We start from the raw sequence: 20,075 nt of genomic DNA on the forward strand, positions 1-20,075 counted from the left end.
TTCACTTCTCAGTGACAGTGAGTCAGATAGTTTCACTGCCTCTGAACTGAAACAAGCTGGGCTCTCCTCCAAACCAAACCTCTTGTTGTTGTCTTCATGTTCATGTGCTGATCTGCAGTGAATGGGCTGGTCAGCTCTTGCACTTCACAGCATGTTTACACCCATCTTTAAACTGGCAGATCTGTGAAAGGGGAGGAACAGGAAACATGTGGAGAGAATAGAACTGGCTGTGTTAGAGACCGGGAAGAAGAGGGAGGGGCTATCAGGCTTTGCTTTATTCCAGGAAGAGGAGCGTTAAAGAGGCAGTGTGTGTTTAAATACAAACTTACAATGAATCTCTCTCCCCCCTTATCCCCCTCACTTTAAGTGCAACATTTCAAAATAAAGTTCCAAAGCCTTGTAAGTGTAACTTTTATAAGTGATTTTTTTACGTAGCTGTAATGGTATAATGAGTAAAATGACAAAACAGTCAAGCATTCAGAAATAATATCCTATGCTCCCCACGTCCAGGGACCCCCGTCCTGCGTAAGTAGGGTTCCTAGAGTAAAACCTGGCCATTAACACCACTGGTTAAAATGATGAAATGACACATCCTTTGCACAGGACAGGCTACATTAAACTGAGACCACTGATGCTTTTAAAGCACCTGACAGCAGCAGGCTGGTAGCAGGGCACTGCTGCCAAGGTGGCCTTAGGGATCTCAGGGCATCATGGAGAGAGAGGGAGGGGTAATTGCCACCTTGGGGGCGGTTGTTGACTGGACCTATGGTAGTGTAGCCTGACTCTGCCAGATGGGGGCGGTATTGTTCCACAAATTCACAATCCCACCTGTGGATGTTGGTTGTGAAACAAATGTGAACGAACGTACATCCATCTGGCAGCGTCAGGTTAATGGTAGTGCCCTTGTCTTTCAAATTTGTCATCATGAGAGAGCTGTTTTGCCTCCCGAGGTGTTCTGTTAACCCTCACCCTACTACATATTATGATTTTGGAGAAAGATTGAGTCGACATAGTTCTCATTCCCAGGTCGTCGAATACTCGGGTGTAGTTCGGTCAAAAGAAAATAGTTCCTCCATGAAACTGCTCAGAACAAGCTCTGTGGATTATCTTGAGTAACGGGGTCATGATTTCTGGAAAGAAAATTGTTTGTTTATTAACTGGCCCCTGGCCTTCTATCATTTCACGAAAGTGGCCCCCGGGCAACGCACGTTGAGTATCCCTGCAGTAGCCCATCCTCACACAGTAGACCATCCTCACACAGTAGACCATCCTCACACAGTAGACCATCCTCACACAGTAGACTATCCTCACACAGTAGACCATCCTCACACAGTGTAGACCATCCTCACACAGTAGACTATCCTCACACAGTAGACCATCCTCACACAGTGTAGACCATCCTCACACAGTGTAGACCATCCTCACACAGTGTAGACCATCCTCACACAGTGCAGACCATCCTCACACAGTAGACCATCCTCACACAGTAGACCATCCTCACACAGTAGACCATCCTCACACAGTAGACCATCCTCACACAGTAGACCATCCTCACACAGTAGACCCTCCTCACACAGTAGACCCTCCTCACACAGTAGATCATCCTCACACAGTAGACCATCCTCACACAGTAGACCATCCTCACACAGTAGACCATCCTCACACAGTAGACCATCCTCACACAGTAGACCATCCTCACACAGTAGACCCTCCTCACACAGTAGACCATCCTCACACAGTAGACCATCCTCACACAGTAGACCATCCTCACACAGTAGACCATCCTCACACAGTAGACCCTCCTCACACAGTAGACCATCCTCACACAGTAGACCATCCTCACACAGTAGACCATCCTCACACAGCAGACCATCTGTTTCAACATGAGTTTAAAGTTAAAATTCCTAAACTTTTTTGGTGTTTCAAAAGAGAACATCTGTAAACACGTGTGTCTGTAAAGGTGACAACTGGAACATATCAACCCCCGATGTTAAAGTCCTTATTTTCTACATTCATGCAAGTGTTATGTACAGTATGTACTTCCTGGAATGAATCAGAAGACATATTGTATTCATTCTTGGGGATTTTTTTTATTGATCTTTGCAAACATTCACTTTGATCACACATTCAATCAATCACTAAAGAAAATAGAAATACACAACAATAAGAACGTGTGTTTTGGATACTCGCTATCACTGACTGATATAACACAAAGAGAAGAGCGCCACCTACAGGAAACAAACATAATCAACAGAATATTCAACTTGGAAAAATACATCACAGTCCCGCCCACACTGTTTGATTGACAGGTGATCTGTGGGAAGTGCAGTGCAGAAACACCACAACAATGACAGCTAAGCACCAACGATGGAGAGAAAACACACACACACACACACACACACACACACACACACACACACACACACACACACACACACACACACACACACACACACACACAGTTTCTTTAATAAGTGTCTACTTGAGCTTACACAGCTCAGCAGTGTTTCCAGTGATATTACACATCAGTCCAGCATGGAGAGGCTGAGTGAATGTGGTCTGGACTCTGTGGAGGAGAGTCATGGTTTCAGAGACGTTGTAGAAGGACAGAATACCTGCTCTGTGATCCAGGTACACTCCTACTCTGGAGGACAGAGGAACTGAGATGGGAGTTTTGATACTGTTATGTATGAAGTCACTCCAGCTGATACACTCTAATGCCCAAGACTTGTTATTGTATCCAAATTCACTTTTACTCCCTGTTCTGCTAATATCTTTATATGAGACTGCTATTAAACCCCTCCCCCTCCACTCCACCTCCCAGTAACAACGTCCAGTCAGACCCTCTCTACTCAGGACCTGACAGCAGAAAGTGAATCTGTCTGGAGGACTAGAATATGACTGTGCTTCTCTCATGTGTGTTGCTTTTCTGTTCCCCTCAGATAATAACAGCTGTGTGTGTGCTGTGTTTGGATCCAATGTGATCTGATGTGAATATTGTAAGAAGTCAGCTCTGGTCTTGGGCTCTGGTTGTGGCAGTAAAACATCCACTTCAGTCACTGTCAGTGAGATCGTAGGCCGTTCCTCTGTCAGAAAGTCCTGTAATTTATCTCCAGTGTTGGGAGTAACTAGTTACTAAGTAACTAGTTACTGTAACTTAACTACTTTTTTCAGTAACTAGTAATCTAACTAATTACTTTTTCAAATTCAGTAACTCAGTTACAGTTACTAAAATAGTAACTGGGCTAGTTACTAGTTACTTTAGGACATGAAAATAACGGACAACTTCAGAGGATTACCCAGTTTCTGATCCTCAGACCTAGTCCGGGGAGAGAGCTGCAGCCAGAGCCCCAGAGGCTAATGACCTTGATAGGCTATAAGCCTCCCCAATAAGCGAAGGTTCAATGCCACACTGTGGCACAGCAACACTAACATAATGTGTGCATTAATAACAATCGAAGCAGACTTTTAAAAGTAACGCAAAAGTTACTTTCCCTAGTAACTAATTACTTTGAAGTAACTGGTAACTTTCAAGTAATTAAATTACCTTTTGAGAGAAGTAACTAGTAACTGTAACTAATTACCAATTTTCAGTAACTTTCCCAACACTGTTTATCTCTGACCTTTGACACAGCTGCAGTCACATCCTCAAAGTAGCGCAGAGGACGGGTGTCGATCCTGGGTGAGTCTGTAGATTGACTGAGACGTGACAGCGAGGGGTAACTGTGGAGGAAGTGGATGTGATCCTCTGTGTGTGAGAGCTGCTCCAGCTCAGTGTCTTTCCTCCTCAGCTCAGAGATCTCCTGCTCCAGCTTCTCCTGAAGTTCTTCAGCCCGACTCGCTTCCTCTTTCTGCTGGGATCTGATCTGCTGCTTCACCTCAGAGCTTCTCTTCTCAATGAGACGGACCAGCTCAGTGAAGATCTTCTCACTGTCCATCACTGCTTTATCAGCAGAGAGATTCATAGCCTTCACCTCCTGTTGTAGCACCTTCACGTCGTTCTCTCTGCCCTGGAGTCTCTTCTGGATTTCTTGCCGATTCACCCCGAGCTCTTTCTCCCTCTCACTCCTTTCTGCAGCAGCTGAGACTGTGTCGTGTTTCTTATGCTCGTCCACGGAGCAGAGATAACAGATACACTGCTGATCAGTACGGCAGAACATCTTCATCACCTCGTCGTGACGAGAGCAGATGTTCTCCTGAAGCTTCATGGTGGCTTCCACCAGCCTGTGTTTCTTTAATGGAGCTACATCATAGTGAGGCTGGAGGTGCTGCTCACAGTAAGAGGCCAGACACATCAGACAGGACTTGAGGGCTTTCAGCTTTCTCCCAGTGCAGAAATCACAGCCCACATCTCCAGGTCCGGCATAGCAGCGATCAGGAGGAGCAGCTTGGAGTCCGGTCTTCCGCAAGTCCTCCACCAACTCTGCTAACATGGTGTTTTTCACCAGGACAGGCCTCGGTGTGAAGGTCTGTCTGCACTGGGGGCAGCTGTGGATTTTCTTCTGATCCTCTGCATCCCAGCAGTCTTTAATACAGCTCATGCAGTAGCTGTGCCCACAGGGAATAGCCACCGGATCCTTCAGTAGATCCAGACAGATCGAACAGCACCATTTCTCCCTGTCCAGCTGAAATCCTTGCTGCGCCATTTCACTTCTCAGTGACAGTGAGTCAGATAGTTTCACTTCCACTGAACTGAAACAAGCTGCAGGCTCTGGTTCAAACCAAACCGCTGTTGTTTTCTTCATGTTCATGCGCTGATCTGCAGTGAATGGGCTGGTCAGCTTTTGCACTTAACAGCATGTTTACACCCATCTTTAAACTGGCAGATCTGTGAAAGGGGAGGAACAGGAAATATGTGGAGAGAATAGAACTGGCTGTGTTTGAGACCGGGGAGAAGAGGGAGGGGCTATCAGGCTTTGCTTCATTCCAGGAAGAGGAGCGTTAAAGAGGCAGTGTGTGTTTAAATACAAACTTACAATGAATCTCTCTCCCCCCTTATCCCCCTCACTTTAAGTGCAACATTTCAAAATAAAGTTCCAAAGCCTTGTAAGTGTATATTTTATAAGTGATTTTTTACGTAGCTGTAATGGTATAATGAGTAAAACAATAAAACAGTCAAGCATTCAGAAATAATATCCTATGCTCCTCACTAGGCTGGTAGCAGGGCACTGCTGCAGGGATCTCAGGGCATCACAGCAAGAGAGGGAGGGGTAATTGCCACCGTGGGGGCGGTTGTTGACTGGACCTATGGTAGTGTAGCCTGACTCCGCCAGATGGGGGCGGTATTGTTCCACAAATTCACAATCCCACCTGTGGATGTTGGTTGTGAAACAAATGTGAACAAACTTACATCCATCTGGCAGCGTCAGGTTAATGGTAGTGCCCTTGTCTTTCAAATTTGTCATCATGAGAGAGCTGTTTTGCCTCCCGAGGTGTTCTGTTAACCCTCACCCTACTACATATTATGATTTTGGAGAAAGATTGAGTCGACATAGTTCTCATTCCCAGGTCGTCGAATACTCGGGTGTAGTTCGGCCAAAAGAAAATAGTTCCTCCATGAAACTGCTCAGAACAAGCTCTGTGGATTATCTTGAGTAACGGGGTCATGATTTCTGGAAAGCAAATTGTTTGTTTATTAACTGGCCCCTGGCCTTCTATCATTTCACGAAAGTGGCCCCCGGGCAAAGCAAGTTGAGTATCCCTGCAGTAGCCCATCCTCACACAGTAGACCATCCTCACACAGTAGACCATCCTCACACAGTAGACCATCATCACACAGTAGACCATCCTCACACAGTAGACCATCTGTTTCAACATGAGTTTAAAGTTAAAATTCCTAAACTTTTTTGGTGTTTCAAAAGAGAACATCTGTAAACACATGTGTCTGTAAAGGTGACAACTGGAACATATCAACCCCCGATGTTAAAGTCGGATTCCTGGAATGAATCAGAAGACATATTGTATTCATTCTTGGGGATTTCTTTATTGATCTTTGCAAACATTCACTTTGATCACACATTCAATCAATCACTAAAGAAAATAGAAATACACAACAATAAGAACGTGTGTTTGGATACACTGACTGATATAACACAAAGAGAAGAGCGCCACCTACAGGAAACAAACATAATCAACAGAAAATTCGACTTGGAAAAATACATCACAGTCCCGCCCACACTGTTTGATTGACAGGTGATCTGTGGGAAGTGCAGTGCAGAAACACCACAACAATGAGAGCTAAGCACCAACGATGGAGAGAAAACACACACACACACACACACACACACACACACACACACACACACACACACACACACACACACACACACACACACACACACACACACACACACACGCACACACACAGTTTCTTTAATAAGTGTCTACTTGAGCTTACACAGCTCAGCAGTGGCTCCAGTGATATAACACATCAGTCCAGGATGGAGAGGCTGAGTGAATGTGGTCTGGACTCTGTGGAGGAGAGTCATGGTTTCAGAGACATTGTAGAAGGACAGAATACCTGCTCTGTGATCCAGGTACACTCCTACTCTGGAGGACAGAGGAACTGAGATGGGAGTTGTGATACTCTTATGTATGAACTGATAACTATCGCTGTAACACTGTAATGTCCAAGACTTGTCATTGTATCCAAATGCACTTTCACTCACTGTTCTGCTAATATCTTTATATGAGACTGCTATTAAAACACCCCCCCTGCTCCACTTCACCTCCCAGTAACAACGTCCAGTCAGACCCTCTCTACTCAGGACCTGACGCCACTGAGTGAATCTGTCTGGGTGACTAGAATATGACTGTGCTTCACTCATGTGTGTTGCTTTTCTGTTCCCCTCAGATAATAACAGCCCTGTGTGTGCTGTGTTTGGATCCAGTGTGATCTGACGTGAATATTGTAAGAAGTCAGCTCTGGTCTTGGGCTCTGGTTGTGGCAGTAAAACATCCACTTCAGTCACTGTCAGTGAGATCTTAGGCCATTCCTCTGTCAGAATGTCCTGTAGTTTATCTCTGACCTCTGACACAGCTGCAGTCACATCCTCAAAGTAGCGCAGAGGACGGGTATCGATCCTGGGTGAGTCTGTAGATTGACTGAGACGTGACAGCGAGGGGTAACTGTGGAGGAAGTGGATGTGATCCTCTGTGTGTGAGAGCTTCTCCAGCTCAGCGTGTTTCCTCCTCAGCTCAGAGATCTCCTGCTTCAGTTTCTCCTGAAGTTCTTCAGCCCGACTCACTTCCTCTTTCTGCTGGGATCTGATCTGCTGCTTCACCTCAGAGCTTCTCTTCTCAATGAGACGGACCAGCTCAGTGAAGATCTTCTCACTGTCCATCACTGCTTTATCAGCAGAGAGATTCATAGCCTTCACCTCCTGTTGTAGCACCTTCACGTCTTTCTCTCTGCCCTGGAGTCTCTTCTGGATTTCTTGCCGATTCACCCCAAGCTCTTTCTGCCTCTCGGCCCTTTCTGCAGCAGCTGAGACTGTGTCGTGTCCCTTATGCTTGTCCAAGGAGCAGAGATAACAGATACACTGCTGATCAGTACGGCAGAACATCTTCATCACCTCATCGTGACGAGAGCAGATGTTCTCCTGAAGCTTCACGGTGGCTTCCATCAGCCTGTGTTTCTTTAATGGAGCTACATCATAGTGAGGCTGGAGGTGCTGCTCACAGTAAGAGGCCAGACACATCAGACAGGACTTGAGGGCTTTCAGCTTTCTCCCAGTGCAGAAATCACAGCCCACATCTCCAGGTCCAGCATAGCAGCGATCAGGAGGAGCAGCTTGGAGTCCGGTCTTCCTCAGGTCCTCCACCAACTCTGCTAACATGGTGTTTTTCACCAGGACAGGCCTCGATGTGAAGGTCTGTCTGCACTGGGGGCAGCTGTGGATTTTCTTCTGATCCTCTGCATCCCAGCAGCTTTTAATACAGCTCATGCAGTAGCTGTGCCCACAGGGAATAGTCACCGGATCCTTCAGTAGATCCAGACAGATCGAACAGCAGAGTTTCTCCTCGTCCAGCTGAAATCCTTGCTGCGCCATTTCACTTCTCAGTGACAGTGAGTCAGATAGTTTCACTTCCACTGAACTGAAACAAGCTGCAGGCTCTGGTTCAAACCAAACCGCTGTTGTTTTCTTCATGTTCATGCGCTGATCTGCAGTGAATGGGCTGGTCAGCTCTTGCACTTCACAGCATGTTTACACCCATCTTTAAACTGGCAGATCTGTGAAAGGGGAGGAACAGGAAATATGTGGAGAGAATAGAACTGGCTGTGTTTGAGACCGGGGAGAAGAGGGAGGGGCTATCAGGCTTTGCTTTATTCCAGGAAGAGGAGCGTTAAAGAGGCAGTGTGTGTTTAAATACAAACTTACAATGAATCTCTCTCCCCCCCTTATCCCCCTCACTTTAAGTGCAACATTTCAAAATAAAGTTCCAAAGCCTTGTAAGTGTAACTTTTATAAGTGATTTTTTTACGTAGCTGTAATGGTATAATGAGTAAAACGATAAGTACAAGGTCAAGGTCAAGGTCAACTTTATTATTATCCCACAAGGGGAAACTCAGGTGGTAGTCATACACGTCTGTTGCAGTACATGTCGTGTACACACTGTACACAACATATACACATACACATAGCCACACACATACACACACACGCAATATCAAAAATATAAAACTACAACAGTGTCCTACATAGGTTTAAAAGTTACAAGTGCAAGTGCAAAGTGCATTCTGGGAGTGCATTGAGCACATTAAAGGTGCAGAGACTTTTAGAAATTACACAGCGGCATACAATATCCGCTCCCTGCTACCCTCAGGGAGGAGATACAGGGTTCCAAAAGCACGCACAAATCGCTTGAGGAACAGTTTCTTCCCGCAGGCCACGAGACTCCTTAACATACACAAATAGTGTAGTAGTCGTACCGTACCGTACTGCAGCTGCTACCATTATGTATGCCTAATGTTTAATTGTATGTCTAACAAGGTACATGCTATTTGCACCTGTATGTCAATTACGTCAAATTTAAAATGTCTGAACACGTCTAACGTATGCACAATGCCTAATGTTTAATTGTATGTTTAATAAGGTACATGCTATTTGCACTGTATGTCAAATACGTCGAATTAAAATGTCCGAACACGTCTAACGTATGCACATGACATGTGCACCTATGTGCAATGAATATGCCACTGACTTGTCTTATCGCTATTCTGCCTCATTGCCTATTGCTGCTTAGTATTGCTTATTGATGCCTATTTCTTATTGCCTATTGCTCATTGCTTGTTGCCTATTTGTACTATGTCGTAAACGGAGTCCACAGCACAAGAATTTCACACGTGATACTTGTACCATGGAGTGACAATAAAAAAATCTTGAATCTTGAATATCCAATACAGTATGTGCAGTCCAAACAATATACACAGTTTGATCAATTATTTCTTGTTTAGCGCTCTGATTGTTGTTGGCACAAAAGATTTACTGTACCTGGTTGTTCTGATTTTTCTTTGCAGAATTCTGCCATTTGAGCTGCTGCTCCTGAGGAATTTCAGGTGGAGGGGGTGGGTAGGATCATCTAGGATCTGATCAGCCTTTTTTTTAATAAGGTCGTCATACAGCTGTGCTGCAGACACCTGATCAACCCCAATGATCCTGCTTGCTGTCTTGATCAAGCGCTGTAATTTGACATGATCTTGGACACGCATGTTACCAAAGGTGCAGATTAGGCCAAAAGAGAGAACACTCTGAAACACTGCTTTATAGAAAATCTGAAGAATGCGACGGTCTACTCTAAAATGATTCAATTTCCTAAGAAAAAACAACCTCTGTTGTAATTTCTTGGATTTGTTCCGTGCGCATTCGTTAAACTTCAGGCAGTCATCAATTTCAACAGCCAGATATTTATAGGTGGAGACCCGTTCAAGTGACTGACTATTGATCACGAAGGGCGGGACTTCTTTCTTATTTTTACTGAAGTCTATGACCATCTCTTTGGTCTTCTTGACATTGACCTCTAGAAAGTGGTCAGAGCACCACTTCATAAAACCTTCTATTTCATTTTTAAAACTCTCCATAGAAGAGTTATCTGGTTTCAAAAACCCTACCAGCGCCGTGTCATCTGCATATTTAAAAAAACATAAAGATAAAACAGTCAAGCATTCAGAAATAATATCTTATGCTCCTCACTCAGGCTGGTAGCAGGGCACTGCTGCCAAGGTGGCCTTAGGGATCTCAGGGCATCACAGCGAGAGGGAGGGGTAATTGCCACCGTGGGGGCGGTTATTGACTGGACCTATGGTAGTGTAGCCTGACTCTGCCAGATGGGGGCGGTATTGTTCCACAAATTCACAATCCCACCTGTGGATGTTGGTTGTGAAACAAATGTGAACGAACTTACATCCATCTGGCAGCGTCAGGTTAATGGTAGTGCCCTTGCCTTTCAAATTTGTCATCATGAGAGAGCTGTTTTGCCTCCCGAGGTGTTCTGTTAACCCTCACCCTACTACATATTATGATTTTGGAGAAAGATTGAGTCGACATAGTTCTCATTCCCAGGTCGTCGAATACTCGGGTGTAGTTCGGTCAAAAGAAAATAGTTCCTCCATGAAACTGCTCAGAACAAGCTCTGTGGATTATCTTGAGTAACGGGGTCATGATTTCTGGAAAGAAAATTGTTTGTTTATCAACTGGCCCCTGGCCTTCTATCATTTCACCAAAGTGGCCCCCGGGCAAAGCAAGTTGAGTATCCCTGCAGTAGACCATCCTCACACAGTAGACCATCCTCACACAGTAGACCATCCTCACACAGTGTAGACCATCCTCACACAGTAGACCATCCTCACACAGTAGACCATCCTCACACAGTAGACCATCCTCACACAGTAGACCATCCTCACACAGTAGACCATCCTCACACAGTAGACCCTCCTCACACAGTAGACCATCCTCACACAGTAGACCATCCTCACACAGTAGACCATCCTCACACAGTGTAGACCATCCTCACACAGTAGACCATCCTCACACAGTAGACCATCCTCACACAGTGTAGACCATCCTCACACAGTAGACCATCCTCACACAGTAGACCATCCTCACACAGTGTAGACCATCCTCACACAGTAGACCATCCTCACACAGTAGACCATCCTCACACAGTAGACCATCCTCACACAGTAGACCATCCTCACACAGTAGACCATCCTCACACAGTAGACCATCCTCACACAGTAGACCATCCTCACACAGCAGACCATCTGTTTCAACATGAGTTTAAAGTTAAAATTCCTAAACTTTTTTGGTGTTTCAAAAGAGAACATCTGTAAACACGTGTGTCTGTAAAGGTGACAACTGGAACATATCAACCCCCGATGTTAAAGTCCTTATTTTCTACATTCATGCAAGTGTTATGTACAGTATGTACTTCCTGGAATGAATCAGAAGACATATTGTATTCATTCTTGGGGATTTCTTTATTGATCTTTGCAAACATTCACTTTGATCACACATTCAATCAATCACTAAAGAAAATAGAAATACACAACAATAAGAAGGTGTGTTTGGATACTCGGTATCACTGACTGATATAAGGCAAAGAAAAGAGCGCCACCTACAGGAAACAAACATAATCAACAGAAAATGCAACTTGGAAAAATACATCACAGTCCCGCCCACACTGTTTGATTGACAGGTGATCTGTGGGAAGTGCAGTGCAGAAACACCACAACAATGACAGCTAAGCACCAAAGATGGAGAGAAAACACACACACACACACACACACACACACACACACACACACACACACACACACACACACACACACAGTTGCTTTAATAAGTGTCTACTTGAGCTATACACAGCTCAGCAGTGTCTCCAATGCAATAACACCACAGTCCAGCATGGAGAGGCTGAGTGAATGTGGTCTGGACTCTGTGGAGGAGAGTCATGGTTTCAGAGACGTTGTAGAAGGACAGAATACCTGCTCTGTGATCCAGGTACACTCCTACTCTGGAGGACAGAGGAACTGAGATGGGAGTTCTGATACTCTTATGTCTGAAGTGACAACTCCTGCTGCTACACTCTAATGCCCAAGACTTGTCATTGTATCCAAATCCACTTTCACTTCCTGTTCTGCTAATATCTTTATATGAGACTGCTATTAAAACACCCCCCCCGCTCCTCTCCACCTCCCAGTAACAACGTCCAGTCAGACCCTCTCTACTCAGGACCTGACGCCAGTAAGTGAATCTGTCTGGGTGACTAGAATATGACTGTGCTTCTCTCATGCCTGTTGCTTTTCTGTTGCCCTCAGATAATAACAGCGCTGTGCATGTTGTGTTTGGATCCAGTGTGATCTGACATGAATATTGCAAGAAGTCAGCTCTGGTCTTGGGCTCTAGTTGTGGCAGTAAAACATCCACTTCAGTCACTGTCAGTGAGATCTTAGGCCGTTCCTCTGTCAGAATGTCCTGTAGTTTATCTCTGACCTCTGACACAGCTGCAGTCACATCCTCAAAGTAGCGCAGAGGACGGATATCGATCCTGGGTGAGTCTGTAGATTGACTGAGACGTGGCAGCGAGGGGTAACTGTGGAGGAAGTGGATGTGATCCTCTGTGTGTGAGAGCTGCTCCAGCTCAGTGTGTTTCCTCCTCAGCTCAGAGATATCCTGCTCCAGCTTCACCTGAAGTTCTTCGGCCCAACTCGCTTCCTCTTTCTGCTGGGATCTGATCTGCTGCTTCACCTCAGAGCTTCTCTTCCCAATGAGACGGACCAGCTCAAAGAAGATCTTCTCACTGTCCATCACTGCTTTATCAGCAGAGACATTCATAGCCTTCAGGTTCTGTTGTAGCACCTTCACGTCTTTCTCTCTGCCCTGGAGTCTCTTCTGGATTTCTTGCCGATTCACCCCGAGCTCTTTCTGCCTCTCGGCCCTTTCTGCAGCAGCTGAGACTGTGTCGTGTCCCTTATGTTCGTCCACAGAGCAGAGATAACAGATACACTGTTGATCAGTACGGCAGAACATCTTCATCACCTCGTCGTGACGAGAGCAGATGTTCTCCTGAAGCTTCACGGTGGCTTCCATCAGCTTGTGTTTCTTTAATGGAGCTACATCATAGTGAGGCTGGAGGTGCTGCTCACAGTAAGAGGCCAGACACATCAGACAGGACTTGAGGGCTTTCAGCTTTCTCCCAGTGCAGAAATCACAGCCCACATCTCCAGGTCCAGCATAGCAGCGATCAGGAGGAGCAGCTTGGAGTCCGGTCTTCCTCAGGTCCTCCACCAACTCTGCTAACATGGTGTTTTTCACCAGGACAGGCCTCGATGTGAAGGTCTGTCTGCACTGGGGGCAGCTGTGGATTTTCTTCTGATCCTCTGCATCCCAGCAGCTTTTAATACACCTCATGCAGTAGCTGTGCCCACAGGGAATAGTCACCGGATCCTTCAGTAGATCCAGACAGATCGAACAGCAGAGTTTCTCCTCGTCCAGCTGAAATCCTTGCTGCGCCATTTCACTTCTCAGTGACAGTGAGTCAGATAGTTTCACTTCCACTGAACTGAAACAAGCTGCAGGCTCTGGTTCAAACCAAACCGCTGTTGTTTTCTTCATGTTCATGCGCTGATCTGCAGTGAATGGGCTGGTCAGCTCTTGCACTTCACAGCATGTTTACACCCATCTTTAAACTGGCAGATCTGTGAAAGGGGAGGAACAGGAAATATGTGGAGAGAATAGAACTGGGCTGTGTTTGAGACCGGGGAGAAGAGGGAGGGGCTATCAGGCTTTGCTTCATTCCAGGAAGAGGAGCGTTAAAGAGGCAGTGTGTGTTTAAATACAAACTTAGAATGAATCTCTCTCCCCCCTTATCCCCCTCACTTTAAGTGCAACATTTCAAAATAAAGTTCCAAAGCCTTGTAAGTGTATCTTTTATAAGTGATTTTTTACGTAGCTTTAATGGTATAATGAGTAAAACGATAAAACAGTCAAGCATTCAGAAATAATATCTTATGCTCCTCACTCAGGCTGGTAGCAGGGCACTGCTGCCAAGGTGGCCTTAGGGATCTCAGGGCATCACAGCGAGAGGGAGGGGTAATTGCCACCGTGGGGGCGGTTGTTGACTGGACCTATGGTAGTGTAGCCTGACTCTGCCAGATGGGGGCGGTATTGTTCCACAAATTCACAATCCCACCTGTGGATGTTGGTTGTGAAACAAATGTGAACGAACTTACATCCATCTGGCAGCGTCAGGTTAATGGTAGTGCCCTTGTCTTTCAAATTTGTCATCATGAGAGAGCTGTTTTGCCTCCCGAGGTGGTCTGTTAACCCTCACCCTACTACATATTATGATTTTGGAGAAAGATTGAGTCGACATAGTTCTCATTCCCAGGTCGTCGAATACTCGGGTGTAGTTCGGTCAAAAGAAAATAGTTCCTCCATGAAACTGCTCAGAACAAGCTCTGTGGATTATCTTGAGTAACGGGGTCATGATTTCTGGAAAGAAAATTGTTTGTATATTAACTGGCCCCTGGCCTTCTATCATTTCACAAAAGTGGCCCCCGGGCAAAGCAAGTTGAGTATCCCTGCAGTAGCCCATCCTCACACAGTAGACCATCCTCACACAGTAGCCCATCCTCACACAATGCAGACCATCCTCACACAGTAGACCATCCTCACACAGTAGACCATCCTCACACAGTAGACCATCCTCACACAGTAGACCATCCTCACACAGTAGACCATCCTCACACAGTAGACCATCCTCACTCAGCAGACCATCTGTTTCAACATGAGTTTAAAGTTAAAATTCCTAAACTTTTTTGGTGTTTCAAAAGAGAACATCTGTAAACACGTGTGTCTGTAAAGGTGACAACTGGAACATATCAACCCCCGATGTTAAAGTCCTTATTTTCTACATTCATGCAAGTGTTATGTACAGTATGTACTTCCTGGAATGAATCAGAAGAAATATTGTATTCATTCTTGGGGATTTTTTTATTGATCTTTGCAAACATTCACTTTGATCACACATTCAATCAATCACTAAAGAAAATAGAAATACACAACAATAAGAACGTGTGTTTGGATACTCGCTATCACTGACTGATATAACACAAAGAGAAGAGCGCCACCTACAGGAAACAAACATAATCAACAGAAAATTCAACTTGGAAAAATACATCACAGTCCCGCCCACACTGTTTGATTGACAGGTGATCTGATCTTTATTGGCAGACGCTTGGTCCATAGATGACACATACACAATTACAAAAAGCACATAAGGGCACAATAAAAGAACAAAAGTACATTATAAAAGAGAGTCATACCAGAATTTCCACATATGTGACTGGTATCTCACAGTGCTTAGCCCAGGGTCAGTGAGCAACTTAATAATAACATTCTGAGACACGTTCAATCTACAGATGAACCTGTACCTCAGATTTCTCAGGAGCGCCTGGAAAGTGGCCACCCCCACCTTACAGAACAGGTCACTAGCACTGCTCCACCTGGGCTTTTTCAGCAAGATGCGCATGCAATCATTATAGGCAACCTGAAGTTTATGCATGCTTGCCTTCTTAAACTTTGCCCACAAGGGGGCAGTATAGATAGGGGTACAGTAAGCCCTAAAGACTGTGATCTTTACATCATCAGAACAGGAGTGGAATTTCCTGACCAACATGTTAGCCTGAATGTATAACACACGCCGCTGTCTATACATATCATCATCATCACCCATATGGTCAGTGATGAAGTGGCCCAGATATTTGGTTTTGTCACAGACACATAGAGCATGCTCAGACAAACGAAAGACAGGAAAAAGCAAGATCCCGGTCCTCTTTCGTTCTACAGATCATAACAACACTCTTCTTAGCATTGTATTTAACATCAAATTGAACCCCGTAATCAGAACAGATATTCAGCAGATGTTGAAACCCAGCGCTGCTGGGGGAGAAGATCGCCAGGTCATCCGCATACATAAGGTGGTTAATCAAGGCGTTACCAATCATACATTCTGTTCTGCAATCTCTTAGCTGGACAGAGAGATCATCATCCATATATGAATTAAAGAGAATAGGGGAGAGTAGCCACCCCTGCCGTACCCCATTACCAACACAAAAAGGGGTAGAGACACTATTGCCCCATTTTACCAGCATACTCTGGTTGGCATACCAGTATGCCAGTATGCGAATTATGCTGCCAGGCACACCTCTTTGACTTAATTTTAGAAACAGCTTATGATGATTGACTCGATCAAAAGCCTTCGATGCATCTATGAAACCAACTAAAACAGAGGAGTTCTGCCTTTTATAGGCTTCGACAACCTCCTTCAATGCATAGATACACAAATCAGTGCTATGCATGGCCTTAAAGCCAAATTGATTGTCAGTGCTGGATATAAACAAATTTAAACGATCTAATAACACCATTTCAAATACTTTGGAAATCACACTGGCTAGGGCAATAGGCCTGTAATTATCTAGGCTCTCAACTTTGCCAGTCTTATCCTTGATAACAGGCACCTGAGTGACTGACAACATAGATGGCCGCAGAAAACCATGGGTCATAAAGCCATTAAAACACATGGCAAGAAGAGCTGCAGCCTTGGGGCTAGCTAACTTGAGATGTTAATAAGTGTCTACTTGAGCTTACACAGCTCAGCAGAGTCTCCAGTGAAAAAACACCCCAGTCCAGCATGGAGAGGCTGAGTGAATGTGGTCTGGACTCTGTGGAGGAGAGTCATGGTTTCAGAGACGCTGTAGAAGGACAGAATACCTGCTCTGTGATCCAGGTACACTCCTACTCTGGAGGACAGAGGAACTGAGATGAGAGTTATGATACTCTTATGTATGAACTTATAACTACTGCTGCTACACAATGCCCAAGACTTGTCATTGTATCCAAATACACTTTCACACCCTGTTCTGCTAATATCTTTATATGAGACTGCTATTGAAACAAACCCGCTCCATTCCACCTCCCAGTAACAACGTCCAGTCAGACCCTCTCTACTCAGGACTTGAGAGTAGTCAGTGAATCTGTCTGGGTGACTAGAATATGACTGTGCTTCTCTCATGCCTGTTGCTTTTCTGTTCCCCTCAGATAATAACAGCCGTTTGAGTGCTGTGTTTGGATCCCATGTGATCTGACGTGAATGTTGTAAGAAGTCAGCTCTGGTCTTGGGCTCTGGTTGTGGCAGTAAAACATCCACTTCAGTCACTGTCGGTGAGATCTTAGGCCGTTCCTCTGTCAGAATGTCCTGTAGCTTATCTCTGACCTCTGACACAGCTGCAGTCACATCCTCAAAGTAGCGCAGAGGACGGGTATCGATCCTGGGTGAGTCTGTAAAATCATTTAGACGTGAAAGCGAGCCGTAACGGTGTAGAAAGTGGATGTGATCCTCTGTGTGTGAGAGCTGCTCCAGCTCAGTGTGTTTCCTCCTCAGCTCAGAGATCTCCTGCTTCAGTTTCTCCTGAAGTTCTTCAGCCCGACTCGCTTCCTCTTTCTGCTGGGATCTGATCTGCTGCTTCACCTCAGAGCTTCTCTTCTCAATGAGACGGACCAGCTCAATGAAGATCTTCTCACTGTCCATCACTGCTTTATCAGCAGAGAGATTCATAGCCTTCACCTCCTGTTGTAGCACCTTCACGTCTTTCTCTCTGCCCTGGAGTCTCTTCTGGATTTCTTGCCGATTCACCCCGAGCTCTTTCTGCCTCTCGGCCCTTTCTGCAGCAGCTGAGACTGTGTCGTGTCCCTTATGCTCGTCCACGGAGCAGAGATAACAGATACACTGCTGATCAGTACGACAGAACATCTTCATCACCTCGTCGTGACAAGAGCAGATGTTCTCCTGAAGCTTCACGGTGGCTTCCACCAGCTTGTGTTTCTTAAATGGAGCTACATCATAGTGAGGCTGGAGGTGCTGCTCACAGTAAGAGGCCAGACACATCAGACAGGACTTGAGGGCTTTCAGCTTTCTCCCAGTGCAGAAATCACAGCCCACATCTCCAGGTCCAGCATAGCAGCGATCAGGAGGAGCAGCTTGGAGTCCGGTCTTCCGCAGGTCCTCCACCAACTCTGCTAACATGGTGTTTTTCACCAGGACAGGCCTCGGTGTGAAGGTCTGTCTGCACTGGGGGCAGCTGTGGATTTTCTTCTGATCCTCTGCATCCCAGCAGTCTTTAATACAGCTCATGCAGTAGCTGTGCCCACAGGGAATAGTCACCGGATCCTTCAGTAGATCCAGACAGATCGAACAGCACCCTTTTTCCCTGTCCAGCTGAAATCCTTGCTGCGCCATTTCACTTCTCAGTGACAGTGAGTCAGATAGTTTCACTTCCTCTGAACTGAAACAAGCTGGGCTCTCCTCCAAACCAAACCTCTTGTTGTTGTCTTCATGTTCATGTGCTGATCTGCAGTGAATTGGCTGGTCAGCTCTTGCACTTCACAGCATGTTTACACCCATCTTTAAACTGGCAGATCTGTGAAAGGGGAGGAACAGGAAATATGTGGAGAGAAGGCTGTGTTTGAGACCGGGGAGAAGAGGGAGGGGCTATCAGGCTTTGCTTTATTCCAGGAAGAGGAGCGTTAAAGAGGCAGTGTGTGTTTCTCAGATCAGTGTAAAAGGGAAAATCACATCATGGACTGGCAAAAGGCCAAGGTCATTAGATCGGAAAACAACAGATACAGATACAGATGTGTGATTATTTGGCTGTTTTGGTTTTGAAACTTGTGCAGCCTCCCTGTGTGTTATATGGACTAATGCATTTCACCTGTGTTTCATTTGGCCTGAGGGTGAGTCAATGATGACAGAATGTTCATTTTTGAGTGAACTTTTCCTTTAACCAACACCAAGCTATTTTAAAGTGGTATATTTTTAGACAACTTTGATAAATTTTACCCTTTTTAATCTCTTATTTATAACATCTTATTTATTACATTTTTAATCGTTTTAATGACTATGAACCTATGAACTCAAATCACCATGAATTTATGACGGAAGAATGAATATGAATTATGAATCAACTTCTCAACGAAACATGTCTCTGGGACAGTTACAGTGTGTGTGTGTGTGTGTGTGTGTGTGTGTGTGTGTGTGTGTGTGTGTGTGTGTGTGTGTGTGTGTGTGTGTGTGTGTGTGTGTGTGTGTGTGTGTGTGTGTGTGTGTGTGTGTGTGTGTGTGTGTGTGTGTGTGTGTGTGTGTGGTGGAGCCACTGAGCCTGCACAGCTTGTAGATACGAGATGGTCCAGCAGATGTCAGCGCTCTCCAACATAAAAGCAACATGCAAGTGTATGTTAACATAACACTAAAGTCCCCCATTTTGTTCAGCAGCCTGGGCAGTCTATCTTATCTGACTGCTTGGCCATTCACACGTCAATGGATATGATGTACTTACACACACCGCCTACCAGCTCACCTTTTTCACAAGAACTGGAGTCTCAGCAACATTACATTACATTTACATTACATTACATTTACATTACGTCATTTGGCAGACGCTTTTATCCAAAGCGACTTACAATAACACACTTTTTGTCAGCAATAGAGCAATCAGCTATGGAGCACAGTCTATGATAACTACAAATCCTGAAGGAACAGTGGTACGAGTTTTAGTTTAGGTTTAGATTTTTTTTTTTTTTTTTTTTTTAGAAAGAGAGAGAAAGAAGTTAGATCAAGAAGGGCCCAGATGGAGCCTGAAAAGGTGAGTCTTTAGTCTTTTCCGAAAGATCGGCAGTGATTCAGCAGTCCTGACTGAAGGTGGCAGCTCGTTCCACCATTGAGGTGCCAGGGACGAGAAGAGTCGAGATCGGGATGAGCGACTTTTGAGCGCCTGTAGCGAAGGAGGGGCGAGGCGACCTGCACTGGTGGAGGAGCGAAGGGAGTGCTGAGAGGTTTGGAACCTGACCATAGATTGCAGGTACAAGGGAGCTGACTGGTGTACTGCCCTGTAGGCCAGTACCAGTGTCTTGAATTTGATGCGAGCTGAGATGGGAAGCCAGTGGAGGTCCCGGAAGAGGGGAGTGACATGAGAGAATTTGGGTTGGTTGAATACCAGACGGGCTGCAGCGTTCTGA

The 20,075-nt window shown here is 45.3% G+C and overlaps 2 protein-coding genes across 2 annotated transcripts; both read right to left on the minus strand.

Moving 5' to 3' along the window:
- Positions 1-2,162: 2,162 nt before the first annotated feature.
- LOC310794935 (uncharacterized protein) lies at positions 2,163-8,051 on the minus strand (the record flags this gene model as incomplete). The annotated part of the gene is made up of 3 exons (XM_083656966.1): positions 2,163-3,110; positions 3,617-4,650; positions 6,388-8,051. 3 exons carry the CDS (start codon positions 8,049-8,051, stop codon positions 2,479-2,481), a joined length of 3,330 nt encoding a protein of 1,109 aa, XP_083513092.1. The 3' UTR covers positions 2,163-2,478.
- Positions 8,052-11,475: 3,424 nt separating this feature from the next.
- Positions 11,476-18,300, minus strand: LOC310794936 (uncharacterized protein; the record flags this gene model as incomplete). Its single annotated transcript, XM_083656967.1, has 2 exons — positions 11,476-13,521; positions 16,640-18,300. 2 exons carry the CDS (start codon positions 18,298-18,300, stop codon positions 11,838-11,840), a joined length of 3,345 nt encoding a protein of 1,114 aa, XP_083513093.1. The 3' UTR covers positions 11,476-11,837.
- Positions 18,301-20,075: the final 1,775 nt, after the last annotated feature.

Source organism: Poromitra crassiceps (genome assembly GCF_964638095.1).
Source record: "Poromitra crassiceps genome assembly, chromosome: 20".
Classification (NCBI taxonomy): domain Eukaryota; kingdom Metazoa; phylum Chordata; class Actinopteri; order Beryciformes; family Melamphaidae; genus Poromitra; species Poromitra crassiceps.